Source organism: Equus caballus, chromosome 15 (genome assembly GCF_041296265.1).
Source record: "Equus caballus isolate H_3958 breed thoroughbred chromosome 15, TB-T2T, whole genome shotgun sequence".
Taxonomy (NCBI): Eukaryota; Metazoa; Chordata; class Mammalia; order Perissodactyla; family Equidae; genus Equus; species Equus caballus.
In genome coordinates, this window is record NC_091698.1 from 35,228,173 (window position 1) to 35,242,108 (window position 13,936).

At 40.8% G+C, this 13,936-nt stretch overlaps 1 protein-coding gene across 4 annotated transcripts in view; it reads right to left on the bottom strand.

Annotated features, from left to right (window-relative positions):
• The window catches only part of DNAH6 (dynein axonemal heavy chain 6), a 257,423-nt gene that overhangs the window by 160,363 nt on the left and 83,124 nt on the right, over window positions 1-13,936 (bottom strand). For all 4 annotated transcript variants that reach the window (XM_001916886.5, XM_070236219.1, XM_070236220.1 and 1 more), the window contains exons 19-28: window positions 13,122-13,334; window positions 12,332-12,424; window positions 10,846-10,965; window positions 8,695-8,875; window positions 6,392-6,488; window positions 3,691-3,910; window positions 2,186-2,350; window positions 1,988-2,101; window positions 302-427; window positions 61-216 (exon numbers count right to left, since the gene is read on the bottom strand). In XM_001916886.5, coding sequence (XP_001916921.3) covers window positions 61-216; window positions 302-427; window positions 1,988-2,101; window positions 2,186-2,350; window positions 3,691-3,910; window positions 6,392-6,488; window positions 8,695-8,875; window positions 10,846-10,965; window positions 12,332-12,424; window positions 13,122-13,334 — 1,485 coding nt within the window. The remainder of the gene's footprint in view (window positions 1-60; window positions 217-301; window positions 428-1,987; window positions 2,102-2,185; window positions 2,351-3,690; window positions 3,911-6,391; window positions 6,489-8,694; window positions 8,876-10,845; window positions 10,966-12,331; window positions 12,425-13,121; window positions 13,335-13,936) is intronic.

Consider the following 13,936-nt stretch of genomic DNA (forward strand, 5'->3'; position numbering starts at 1 on the left):
GACTGTTTTGATAAGGAAGCACTCTTGGGTCAACACTAATCTCAGTGATCAGTCACTTACCGTGAGAGGAGTAATAACTAATCTGGGGCATGCACCCAAATATTCATAGCCATAAGTGTACTGAGAGAGCGCCATTCTAGCTACGCAATTATCCAGGTCTACATCCCAATAATAGCGCAGTTGTCTCTGCCAGTCAAAGGATTCGACTTCCTCTACCTACGTAAGTGATAACAATGATACACATATTAGACACACTAATTTCAGAGAGAAATATATGATTTTACTTAAATGAAACAGTTACCTTGGCTTGAACAAGTTCAGTGACTATGTCTCTTGCATGTACATCAATAGTAATTAAGGCCGTTAGGATGTTTCTGTGTAATTTAGGAAGATTGCCTCGAACTATTGCAGCCAGGGCATTTAACCTCTACAAATTAAAGGAAAATTTTTGAAAAGTGAACTGTCAAAAATTAGCTTACATATATATTTTTTACTATTAAATTTGGAGCAGACATTTGCCAAGTCTAATTTTAAGAGTCTCTAATTCTGTGACCAAACAGGACAACGGTTTAACTTTTTAATTCCTATAAGACTTCTATGAAGTACATACTATCTTTAACCCCATTTTACAATAGAAGAAACTGAGAGTCAGAGAGGGTAAGTAACTTGATGGCAGTCACACAGTTATGATGTGGCAAAAAGGGGACTTGAGGAGACATTTGTCTCAAGGAAAGCCCTGCTCTTGACCACCACGTGATGATTTCTCCAGAGAAGACCATTCTCCTCAAAAATTAAATGTGAGTAAGGCATCACTCCTCATTTTCAGGGATAGTTTTTTCTGTGGTAATCAGAAAACCTGAGCATTTTAACCAAGCCAATGACTGAATGAAAGCACTTTTGATAGACTGAGCCCCTGCTTCTCACCTAAATGCCTAAATCTTTTTCAGAGAAGAGCAGTGCCTCTGAAGGCCTTGACCTGCTGGGCTGAATTTTCACTCACTGACCCTGATTGGGGGCCACCTCCACAGAGAGGTCAATGGGGCTTTCTTTAGAAAGTCTTTTCTCTGGGGATCTTTGACGTGGAATTCTATCGAGGACCTTCATGTGAGAGTTTTCTCTTATTTCAAGAAAGTTGTTACCTCCTTTTCTGCTTTTCTTTTTAAAGATTGTCAACTGAGCTAACAACTGTTGCCAATCTTTTTTTTTTTCTTTTTCTCTCCAAATCCCCCCAGTCATAGTTGTATATTTCAGTTGTGGGTCCTTCTAGTTGTAGCATGTGGGATGCCGCCTCAGTGTGGCCTGATGAGCGGCGCCATGTCCGTGCCCAGGATCAGAACCAGCAAAACCCTGGACCGCCGAAGTGGAGCACGCAAACTTAACCACTCAGCCACCGGACTGGCCCCCCTTTTTCTGTATTAAGGATCAATCTTTAAAAATGCAGCATTGCTTGGAAGTAGAATTGAATTTGGAGTTAAAGATTAGGCATAGCTGTAAAATGACATTTCCCAACTGTAGCTTAAAAATTCTTGTAGAACGGTAGAGTCTTTCATTTATTTGTTATTTTATTGATAGCTGCCTGAAGGTTCTATAAAATAGTAGAAAAGCACGTCTTGAGCCTAAGAATAGAAATGTCATGAGTCCTGGGGTTTTCCTGGACTGAATAAACTTCTGTGAGAGATATCCAGGACCTAGTAAATACAATTTCTCCTTAAATGGTGCAAATCATTATAATCCTGACATTTTCCTTTTGAATTGTTTTCTCCTCCTATTTTTGTAAGTATTCATAAAAATATTGCACAAATACCAAGGTAGTATCCCTAAGAAAACTTGAACATAAGTGGTTTTAGTGAGAATCCCAAAGCTTTAAGTCATGTCAGAGCATTAAAATTTCTAAAATACAGTGAACTTGCATTAACCGTGCTGAGAAAAACAGCTGAGACCACCCTGCACAGTGGTATGTTCAATGTCACCCCGTTAAAAATCTCACCTCAAAGTTTACTTTTTCAAAAGCTTCCAGGGCCTCTACACGATTGCCATTTTCACTTTCCAAACACTCTGTCAAATCGCGGCACCACATGATTTGAGAAACGGTCAGGATCACCTGCATGGAAACATCTTCCTGAAGTATGTGATGCATCTCACCAAAAAAGGATTCAGAGATGGAAACTTAAGAAGTGGAAGTTACTTGAGAAGGGTGGCCAGCGATCACCCAGGTTGTCCTCGGTTTCCCCTGATAGTCAGCGATGGCAGCTTTGCACAGGCGGCGCAGAGATGTGAACATGGCTTCCTCCACTTTACCAAGCCACTCCTCCACGTTGCCTCGGGCTTTGAGGCCTTTGCCCAAGCTAACCTAGAAGATAATCAGAGCAATGATAACATGGCTCATGTGGGACTCGTAGGCTGCACATTCTCTGTACTTTCAGAACAGAACCTGTGCTACTTAAACACTGGAGCCTGACCACAAATACTAGAACTTTCTATTGATATTCCACTGTATACCTCTTTTACCCCCCTCTACTTATTGCTTTATTTTACTGCTTCTCTTTGGAGTCAGCTCCTGCAAAAAGAAGTCTACGTGCACTACATGAATTCCTTCACTTTCTTTTCCTACTTGCTTCCATCTGAATTTTGGCCCCAACCTCTCCTGTAAACCTGTTCTCATTATGGTTATCAATGTTCTCCCAATTGTTAAGTCCAATGGACACTTTTCCGTCCTTCTCATATTTATTTCTTGGACTTCCAATGACCTGCCTGCCCTGTTCATCTTGGTTTCATGCATCTGTTCTTCTTCTACCCTCCCTTTAAATTTAATGTTTTCCCTGGATCCTAGGCTTGGTCCTTCTCTTTCTCTTCTTCTGCACTAGTGATGAGCAAATTCTTTTGCATGAGGATCAATTCAGGACAAATAAAATATTTATGGGTTCCTGACCCTCCCATAGATACCCCACTGTGCTCTAACTGGACTGCAATGCTTGGCATTTCCCTGCACAGTTCCTCTGTGTGGAATGCTCTGCCTCCCATGCCTCCTCTCCATCTTCCTTGGCTCTCCTTGTGTGTGTGTCTGCGTGTGTGCGTACCACTCTCCTCTGTGAAGTCATGTGGTTCCCCATCATCTGCTAATGCATTTACTTGCTTGGTGTTTGCCGTATACCAGGCACTGTGCAGTGTCCTGGAGACACCATTGATAACAATGACAACTAACACTTTCAAGGCACTCACTGGGTACTGTTCTAAATAATTTACACACTTGAAAATCCTCAACATCTCATTAACCAGGCACTATTGCTAATCTCTGTTTCATAGATGAGATTGAAGGGGTGGGACTTGAGCCAGGTGGTATGGCAGTAGAACCAGTGCTCTTAACCAGTCCACTCTTGTGCCTCTGGTGGAGAGTTGAGTAAGACATGGCAACAGTTTTCTCCACTCTGTTCCCAAGAACAGAGCACTTGCCTCTGTTATTGTATTTACTGTGGTTTTCTTCAATTGTTTGGTTGACTATGTCTCCATTAGCCTTTGAGCTCTTTGAGGGCAAGAATTTTATCTTGGTTATCTTTGAGACTCTGAGCCAGCAGAGTACCAGTATGTAGCAGCACCTGAATGCTTAGAGTGACAATGAATAAACCTCTACCTTACACTCTAGAAGAGTAACAAAGTTTATCTGTAAAGAATTATAAACAAAAAGCACCTTACCCTTTCTCCCTCTGGTGATAGCATTGCTAAAATGTCATTGGTATAAACCTTTTCTGGCTCTCCATCCATACCAGGAATTTTTCCTTCAGTGGGAGGCATGAGAGCAAATTCAAGCTTTGAAATGGAGTCAAAGCATTTCCTCAAGTGTGGCTGCACAGCTTGGGGATTTCGTGTTTGGGCCAAAATCTCCAGAAGTTCATCATTTGATAAGAAGTAAAATCTGGATTAAAGAAAATAATTAAACTATAACTTGAAATTGAAGCAAATCTTATATAGACATGAAAGGTAAATCCCTTAGCCACATCTCTTCTCTATCCACTAATGTCCTGGACCTTGAACCCATTGTTCCTGTGTTTCTGGGGAGGCCATGTGTCTCTAAATATGATTGTAGTGGAGATTAGTGTGGGTGCATATCAAACAGCTAGAATTAGAACCTGGTACATAAAAGATAGATACTTTTCATAAAAATTATAAAAATGCTAGCTCTTGCTACGATACTGATTTGTTCACATGTCTGTTTCTTGGCTTTGAGCCCTTAGACTGAAGATACAGTATTTGTTTTCCCTAGAATCTAGTCCAGTACCTCACAGGCACATGGTACTCAATGTATAAGTTGTTGAATAGATGGATGGGTCGTTGTGGGAACTTTATTTGGTTCTGTGAATACACACATGTGGGCCATGCTGGTGCAATCCTGTGAGGGATTTTCTTAGATCCTGCCCATCAAGGCCATTTGGAGGCATAAAAAGACCCTTGGAAAAGAACCAGAGAAGAAGCACATCTGGATGCCCAGGGATGAGGGAGAGGGATGAGGGCCCAGCCTTTTACTTCTGTGGAGGGAGCTGTCTATGAGAGATCCCTCAGGACTGGAGGTAGGAGTAAAGAGCCCATGGCAGGCCCCACATGGGAGAGACGGGCAAGATGGGTACCAGCCAAGTCAGCCATCTCCTGCCACTTTGCCTCTCATCCCTTCCATGCCCCAAACCTGGGGACCCCAGAAACCGAGGAGGAGGTGGGGAGGGTTGATTACCACACATCCTCATCGTCATTAAAGCCTTCAGCCCTGCCCCAGGCTTGGGCGGGGGCAGGGGGGAAGTTTTAACTTTGAAAGAAGTTCAGAGTTTTGATTATTACAGATCATTTACTGGGTTAATGTGATGAGGGATTTTATTTTGGAATATTTTCTGAGAATTACCAGAAAATTCATGAGGCCTCTCAAGATTTTGTCCAGCGGCAGGAAGAAACTAGATCTGAGCAGGGAGTGCAGAGGCGTCATTGTTAGAAGCAAAGATGATTTGGTTGCATTCTATCAGTCCTGCTTCTTTAACGTACCACGTACAGTAACAGTTTGTCCCCCTGCCTCTTTTTCACCCAATGAAGCAGACAACTATAAAGACTGGACCATGAGCCCTCTGAGACCAGGAACAGTATTGTATTCAGCTTGTGTCCCTAGGACCCAACTTGGTCCGTGGCTCGTAGTAAGTCTTCATTAAGCCTTGGAGAGTAAAACCAATGCCGCATGGAGCCTCCTGACCTAATAACCATTGCAGACCTGGTTGGTGCAATTCTAAACAAAAGGAAAAAGAAAACCTGATGATTTTTGGTATTCAGTATTATTACAGGTAAATTTGTGCCAAGTTTCTTCATATATCAAAAGCAGTGTATGGATTTTCTCTGGGCTTGGGAAACTCAGGCTGGGAACCTCTGATTTAAGAGTAAAGTAGACAAAAGGCACATTCCAAACCTCAAATTCTTCCATCTTTTTCCATGTTACCTGAATGAGGTTTCAGTAAGATTTGTATCCACTCTTTAAAGCCTGACTACTTCTGTTAAAACTCAACCAAATCTTTTGGATCTTGGATTTCCTGTGCACACACATACCCTGTCCTGGTACCCAGCAAAACCTCTCTCAACTAAGCAACCCAGAGAAGCACCTAACCCTGGCTGCCTCAGTGCTTGTCCTAGGACAGACCCAACAGCCATTTCCTTAACAGCTAACAGGAAAAAAATCCATGAAAGATGAACCATTTTGATAATGTTCTCTGTGTTATGGTACAATGTGCCCCAGTGACTGAAGTTAGGAGCTTTTGCTCCCATCAAGTGGTCATATTCTCGTCTCATATAACCACCTCGTAATGGCTTATTTATATGACTGTCCACCTGTTAACCATGAGCTCCATAAGGGCAGAGATCTGGCCTTTCCTTCTTTGTATCTGAGCAGTGAGCATAATGTTTGCTGTGCTTTTAGAATGAATAAATGAGTAAAACATTTCATTTGGAATTTGCGAAATGATCTCTTAGATGACTCCTACAGTGACACTCGTGGCCGCCAATTAAGCTAAAGAAAACTGCTCAGGCGAAACAGGTCTCTCTAACTTTTCACATACACACCTGTGGACACAGGCACACATGCAGGCACAAAAATACACACCCAAAGGTGAAACAATGCTGCAATCAAGAATCCTTCCAGTACCTCAGGCACTTACCCACTTAAACCTTTACCAAAGACTGTATCCTTATCCTTGAGACTTACACTCCCCAATCAAGATACTAGCTGGATTGCCATTGTCACATATCTTTCTTGTCCCCTCTCTGGTTCCCTGATGCTTTGAAGTTATGGTTTGTTTTTAAGTATATTCTTTTAAGTTAATGGATAGTTTTAATTACTACAAAAATATCATAGGTAGCTTTATAAACCTACCTTGGAAAGATAACTCTTTTTGATTCTAAATATGCCTCTAGACACTTCTGAATTTGGTCAAGTAATGCATTATTATTTTGAAAAGTCTCCAGAAGTCCTGTTCATTGAAAAAAAAAAAGGCATTAGTAAAACTGTGTTAAAATAGAGAATATAATTTTAAGTGGACATAAAATATGACATTACCGTTTTAAAAGCTTTGATTTTATTTGATAAAAGAACAGTATAATAAATTAAAATTTAGGGGGGGTTGGCTAAGATTGTTGACTATTACTTTTAATAATAACAGTAATTTAAATATTAATTTTAATATTTACCATAGATGAACAAAGATTTACTTTGAAACATTTTTAGCTGGCATCCCCCACTTTTGGGGGCTGGGAACACACAAACCAAAACCAAACAGTTGCCTTCTCCTTGACCCTCCAAACAAAGCCATTTTCTGAACACTAGACACTCTCTGTCACTTTCTTACTCACGTCTTCTGTTTCCTCCGCCATCCTTAGATGCCAACGGCAATGGGATCCTATTTCTTTATCACTAAACTGTGGCACCTTAAGACGCAAGATTTATGTCTCACTTAACTTTGAAGTTCTGGTGCCTATTGCGGTGCCTGTCTTCCCCCTCAGTCCAAGAGTCAGATCCAGTCTTTACCACGGTGTCCGACGCTCAATGTGATCAATGACTCAATCTAATCCCAACCTCACAGCCAAGCACACTCACCTCTGGCCTCACCTCCTAAGCCCTTCTCCTCGTGCACTCCACTCCAACCCACTCTGGCTTCCTTGCTAACAGTCGTGTGAGCCAAGCGTGCTCTCATCTCAGGGTCTTTGCCTTTGTTCTCTCTGCCTTTGACAATCCTCCCTTAGATCCACATATATGTCTCATTCCCTTTTTCCTGCAGGGTTTTGCTCAAAAGACCCTTTATCAAGAAAACCACCCATCACAGACACACACACATCACACACACACACACACGGCAGCCCTCAGTTACTCTCTAGCCCCTTTACTCTCCTTAATTTTTCTTCATAGCTTTATCGTCATCTGAAATGATATACACAGGTCCGCACTTCTTTATCTGAAATCCCCAGGACCAAATGTATTTTGGAATCATATACTTTTTTTAAATTTAAAAGTTACATGATATAACAAGCCCAGTAGGAACTGGGGCAGCACTCTGTAATCAAACACATTAATATTTTTGCAATAAAAGTTTTGACTATGCCTATTAAGTGGATGTGGTAGGCAGAATAAAGGTCTCTCAGAGATGTCCATGTCCTGATCCCCAGAACCTGAGAATACGTTAGTTTATATGGAAAAAGGAACTTGGCAGCTGTGATTAAGCTAAAGATCATGGGATGGAGAGATTATCTTGGATCATTCAGTAGGCCCTGTGGCCTTACAGGGGTCCTTACAGTGGGGAGGCAAGAGGGTCAGAGGCAGAGTAGGAGATGTGACGACAGAAGCAGAGCTTGGAGTGATGCAATTGCTGGCTGGAAGGGGACCAGAAGCCAAGGAATGTGGGCAGCCTCTAGAAGCCCCAAAGATGTAAAGTTTTCAATTTTATCATACCATATAGTTTTTCCTTTCTGCTTCATCTAAGAGTCTTTGGCCAAAGAGCATAGCCCAGCGGGCTGCCTCTGCTTGGCAGGGACGCTCTTAGGGGTATTCACCAGGATAGGTGATGTGCTGCCATTTGCAGAACAACAAGGCAGCTTTGATAGAAAGCATGAAGATCAATAATCATGTACGAGGACCCAGAAAGACTTTGATTCCACATTCTTAAAAACACAACTTATTACAACACATTTCAACCTTGAGATTGGAATTATAATTAGTGGTAATATTTTTAACTAGTTTTAATGAATTAATTAAAAATAAGGGGTGGGAATTTTTATGGTTATGAGTCTGTGCGAGCTTTAGCAGCATGTGTCAACCGAATGTAAACATATGTCTTGTAGTCAAAATTGTGAGATGGAAGCATCACTGATACTCTGTGGCAGCATCCCCAAATTATAACAGCAGCAAAGAGAGGCAGATTCTTGTGTGCTGAAACTATGAACTAAGCTGAGAGATGATAACAATAATAAGAATAACAATAACAATTAAAAGTACAGTGTTCAATTCATATTGCTTAGCAAGGGTGTCATACAATATTTGTCTTATACTACAAATATTCCTGGTCATCAATGTTGACTGGAATCAAGGGTTGAGTGTACCACATATTATGAAAATCTTATAGGTGATCAACATTTTAGATGATTATCAAGTCTTTTTGTTTGTTTGTTACTAAAATTTTGTTATACCTGGTTGAGTGGCTGCTCGAAGAGCATTAGGCAGCCGGTTCACCTTTCTCATGATTTCTTTCCATGACTTATCCACTTGGAGGAACATCTTGGCCTCTGCGGGCAATTGTCTCTGAATATCTGGAGCATTAAAAATACTTTCTAGGTAGAGCCAGTTTCTCTGGCAGTTCAGCCACTCTTCCTAGGAGAAAAATATCAAATTTTAAACCCCAAATTGAAAACATAGTTACATTAAAAATAATTAAATGGGAACTTTTTTCTTTTGGGAGCTTCTCACAGGTCCTTTAAAATAAAACCTCCTTAAAGGGTCCAAGACTCACCCCAGCCTGCTTTCAACCCATTCTTCTCTGAGTTATGATGAGTCCACCGTGCGGTAACCAGAATGGACTCAGAGAAAGAGGATTAAAATGCCCAGAGGAGACAGTCTAGATGGGGAGACAAGATGCTTTCTTAAAGAACTCTGAAGGGTTGGGAAGGGGTAAGTTTAGTGACTATTTCCAAATATAGAGAGGGGTATCAATAAAAGTGGGGTTTTTTTTGCCTCAATTATGTCTATATTCTTCCCTCTCCCCCCTTTCTTAAAAAAAGAAATATGATTCATTTTCTTCAATCAAAAAAGTAAAACCTGCTTGTGATGGAACATGTGGTAAATACAGAAGACTGGGAGAAAGAAGAAAATTACTCATTGCGTCTCTTCTTAGAGACAATCACTGTTAATCCTAGACACCAGAAATGCAGGGTCAGAACTAAAGTCTGTGGACCTCCCCTATCCTTTGTGCCCCCGGCCATTACGTGTGTAGGCCCAAGGTCCGTGAGAGAGTTTCTCACCTCTCACCCCAGACTTGGGGGTTATGCCTAAACACTAATGTTATGTCCACTCCCTGGGTTATCTCAGGTCTCACACTTTCGACACAGTTAATTCTCTGGAGGTCTCCACTACTCAGCACTGACTTCTTTTAAGGACCCTCTTTGAAACCATGTCCTTTACTTGTCGTCCCTCCCTTCATAGGGCTCAGCCATCAATACAGAAGGCTGGAAAAGGTGTCCATTGAAGAGGAAGGATACTTGAAAAAGTTCTCTATGAAACAAAGCTGGAACAAATTGTCTTTTCCTACCTAGTGCCTTTATTATTTCCTAGATAACTTTTCATATTAGAACATATAGCCACCTAATCAAGCTAAAAATCTGAAGTCTAAGGAAGAGATTGGATGGAAGCAAAGTGAGATAAACGTAAGTGGGTCTTTTGTTTTACTACAGGATAATCTGAGGTAGAATAAAATAAAAAGGAGGTGTGTGCCACTAGGAAGGGTACCGAGGAGACTTCAAGCAACAGTGAGTGTTTTTCCAGTAAATATGAGGTTGTTGTAGCAAGACTCTTAAGGTGACCCCCAAGATCTGGTGCTCACACCCTTGTGTGATCCTCTCCCCCTGAGTGTCGGCACTGCCTGTGATGTGCTTCTAGCCATACAGAGCATGAAAAAGGTAACAGGATGTACATGGCTATGTGTACATTACACAAGACTGTAACATCTTCCCTGGCAGGGGACTTTCTCTTTCTTGCTAGATTGAGGAAGCACGTCATCATGTTGGGGAAGTCCACAGGGAAAAAAACTGTGGGCCACATGTAGGAGCTGAGGACGGCCTCTTGTTGACACCAGCAAGAAACTGAAGGCCCTAGTCCCACAATTACAAAGAAATTAATTTTCCCAACACTTTCAACCCAAGAGAGCTTGGAAGTGGATCCTTCCTTAATTGAACCTCTGATGAGAACCCAGTCCAGCTCACATCTTGACTGAAGCCTGTGAGACCCTAAGCAGGAGACCCAGTAAGCCATGCCTGAACTCTTGACCCACAGCAACTGTGGGATAATAAATGCATATTGTTTTATGCCATGAAGTTTGTGGTATTTTGTTTCACAGCAACAATAACTAATACAAGGGTGATGATAATAACATTAAGCTGTATAATAATTTAAAGAAGAACTCAATATGTTTAATATGTTTGCATTTTCCTTAATATTCTGAATGTAACAAAATGTAAACAAATCTTACATCTAAACTATATAATATTTAAATGATTGAACAAATGATTTCTAAGGTCCTGTGGCTCTCTATTTCTCTGAGTCCACGAATTGACATTATCCTTACTCACCAGTGTTTGATTGAATAAAGCAAGTTGTTTCTGCCATTCATCCACTCGAGTTTTCAGCGGACCAACATAACGTGATGAGGCAATGGTTGCGATGTTGATGGTGCTGTCATCAAGAAGGACCTTTAAAGAAGAGAGAAGAAAAGAGATGCAACATCATCTGTTTGTGCTTTCAAAGCTAATTACAGATTTTTAATGCCAAGAGTCCATTTAAAAGCCAACTATTTGAATGAATAGCTTAGTCCCACCTACTGTTTCCACTCCATCCACTTCCCCTCCCATTCCTTTCACTATGGCTTACAACCCACTGCGATCTTCTCTCAATGGACTTCTAATTGCCAAATCTTGGCTGTTTCTGTAATTATTAGTGGCACAAGTTTTTCTTTGGTTCACTCTTCTCCTTTCTCCTCCTACTTTTAGGTATCTGATATCTTCTTTACATCATTTGGTCATCCAGGCTTCTATTTCTCAAAGCACTCAAAACTTGCAAAATTAGCTGTCTTCTCTATCCAATGAATCATCACTTTCCCTCAATTATCCTGAGGAAGAGGGAAACTGAACTCATTCATATCAAGCTCTGAATGATGAGAGGCAGTTTTCTCTCTACTCCCCCTTACACTACAACAACTCTCAGACAACATGTGCATTTAAAAAAACGTAGCTGTTAATCTAAAGGGTTTTAATTGCTCTATTTAAATTACAAAATTCCTAACGGCAGAAGATCCATCACCTAGCATCACTTGGCCTCATACTGACTGACTTTCATCCTAGCTCTGCTCTCCCATCTGTTTGCTCAGAGTGATGTCTGGTCTTGCTCTTCCAACCTACATCTGGCAAAGCCACTTCATCTCCAGTTCTGGCCTGGGTACACCTTAATAGGTCAGGACTTTGCTTTTCAAATTTGGCCTTAAAACCCAGATCCCTTTGCTAAACAAAAGTGCCTTTGGATTTTAAGTCACTAAGACTATTCTAGACATGTGGGTTAGATTTACCTTCTTTTGTTGTCATAGAGCATGGCCATCTCCTCGCAACCTCAAATAATTCAGGTGAACTTAGCTTCGAAGTGTGCCGTAAACCTGAAATGCTTATTCATGTTTCTTTGCTCATTTAAATGGTTTGAGATGCCCTTCATTCTCATCTATGTCTACCAAATTCCATCTGCTCTTTCAGGTGTAGCACGTCCTGGCTGGTCTACGAGGGATTCTCTGATCACCTTAGCCATAAATGATCTCTGCTGTTCTAAATTCTTCAACAGTTATCAACTATAGGGTTATAATTCTTACATATATATGCCACTTTTATTGCTTTGCTAAATATTTCATGTACAAGCATTTATGTCATATTTATGTCATTATTCATATTTTGCCCAGATTTTTTGTTACTTAGTAACTCTCATATTTCATTCCTTTACCCTAATCTCCCATAGAAGATTTAGGAGTAGCTCTAGCCAGAACCTTTACCATAAGTTTTCAATAACCCAATTACCCACCTGTATGTCGTCTGTGCCGCCTAGGATAAATACGTCCTTGGAGTCCCGGTGAGGGAGAACCACAAATTCGGTTGTTTTCCAAGAATCCTCCACCTTAGAAATAGTTCAAGTCTTAGGATATCTGAATTCATTTGTGTTTAGGCACTCAATAAATGCACGTGGAATGAAACAAGTGAAAATTCCATAACTATCCCATTCTCCTCCTTACCGCTTTTAAAAATCTTAAAATCCTCTTCTCGGTTAGATGACACTGATCTGCTTAATTTTATTGACTAATGTTAACACATATGAATAACTAGTGATACTTTAATGTGTATTCCCTACCACTTTATGCTTTAATTAAAAGAAAAAATTCTTTTTACATAGGTGATTGGTAGATATGTGTGTATTTTTAGGGTAAGGAGGTAAGCATCCTAAGTAGGATAGTCTTCTCAATGTCTTTTGAAGTATTTCACACAGTTAGCCTTTCCTGGTTGTTTGAAAGATAACATATTTTGGTATAAAATATCTTCCTTAATGTGAGGCTCTTTACGTAGGCAGGCAGATTTCAAACTTTGTTGCCATCAAGTTCCTGTTGGGGTATAAGCTAAGTAGAAAGAGGATACTTATAGAGGTGGTAACAATAATGATAGTAAATGTAAGGTAGCAATGGAAGGATGACCAATAATGAGAGAGTGGAAGCTTCAATGTTAAAAATCCATCCAGATAATCCAAAAGTTGGTGATCTTCATGCTGAATATGAAAACCTTTACATTCCCTGATCTTCAGAATATATATTTTTCAGATTTACCTTTTTAAGAATTGTTTCTAAGGCAGCTTCTCCCGAAGCCTGTCCAGATATATCCTGGATTTCTTGGCCAAATTCAAAAACATGCAGCTCAGAGAGCTTGTCCAAGGTTAATGGAACGTCAAGGTCCACCAGGCTGGCATCAACTGTTTGTTCAATAGCTGCCCAATGTCTAGGCTTCAAAGTTGGGTTCCTCAAGTCAATGATAACTGGAAGCTGGAAAACAAACACTCTCAGAGGCACCATGCTTTTTCATCTTAAAAACATAGGCCAAGGCTTCTGGTTTCAATTTGGAAAAGCAGAGAGCTGGAACTCTTTACACTTATGCTTACCACAAAGAAAAAGCTGGACAAACTGCAAATTAATGGCTTGTACTGAACCATCAGAAAACTGAGGTTGCAGGGCAACTAACTAACTTAAAATCTGGGGGGAGATTGGTACCCACAGGTTTCTCCTCAGCAAGAAACAGGACCTGAGACTTTGCTGACTCAGGAGAGATCCTTTGGGTTGCCATTTAAGCAAGTAAGAAGATTCAGCTAAATTTTAAAAATAAATTGCTAAAGACTGGGTATAGGTTAGCATGAGAATGTGGAGTCCTTGGGAGCTACAAATATGGAGATGTTCACAGGGATGATTGGCAGAATCCTAAGAAAGCCTTCCTTATGGTGCTGGCTGGGGGAGGGAACAGCAGCCACTAGAGCAACTCCAACCAACCCATCTCTCCTAGCTTTCCTCCAGAACAAAAGACTTGATGTCAGGGGAGGGAACAACCAAAACTGTCACCTTAAGGTATTGGTGATAACTCATTGTAGGTATCT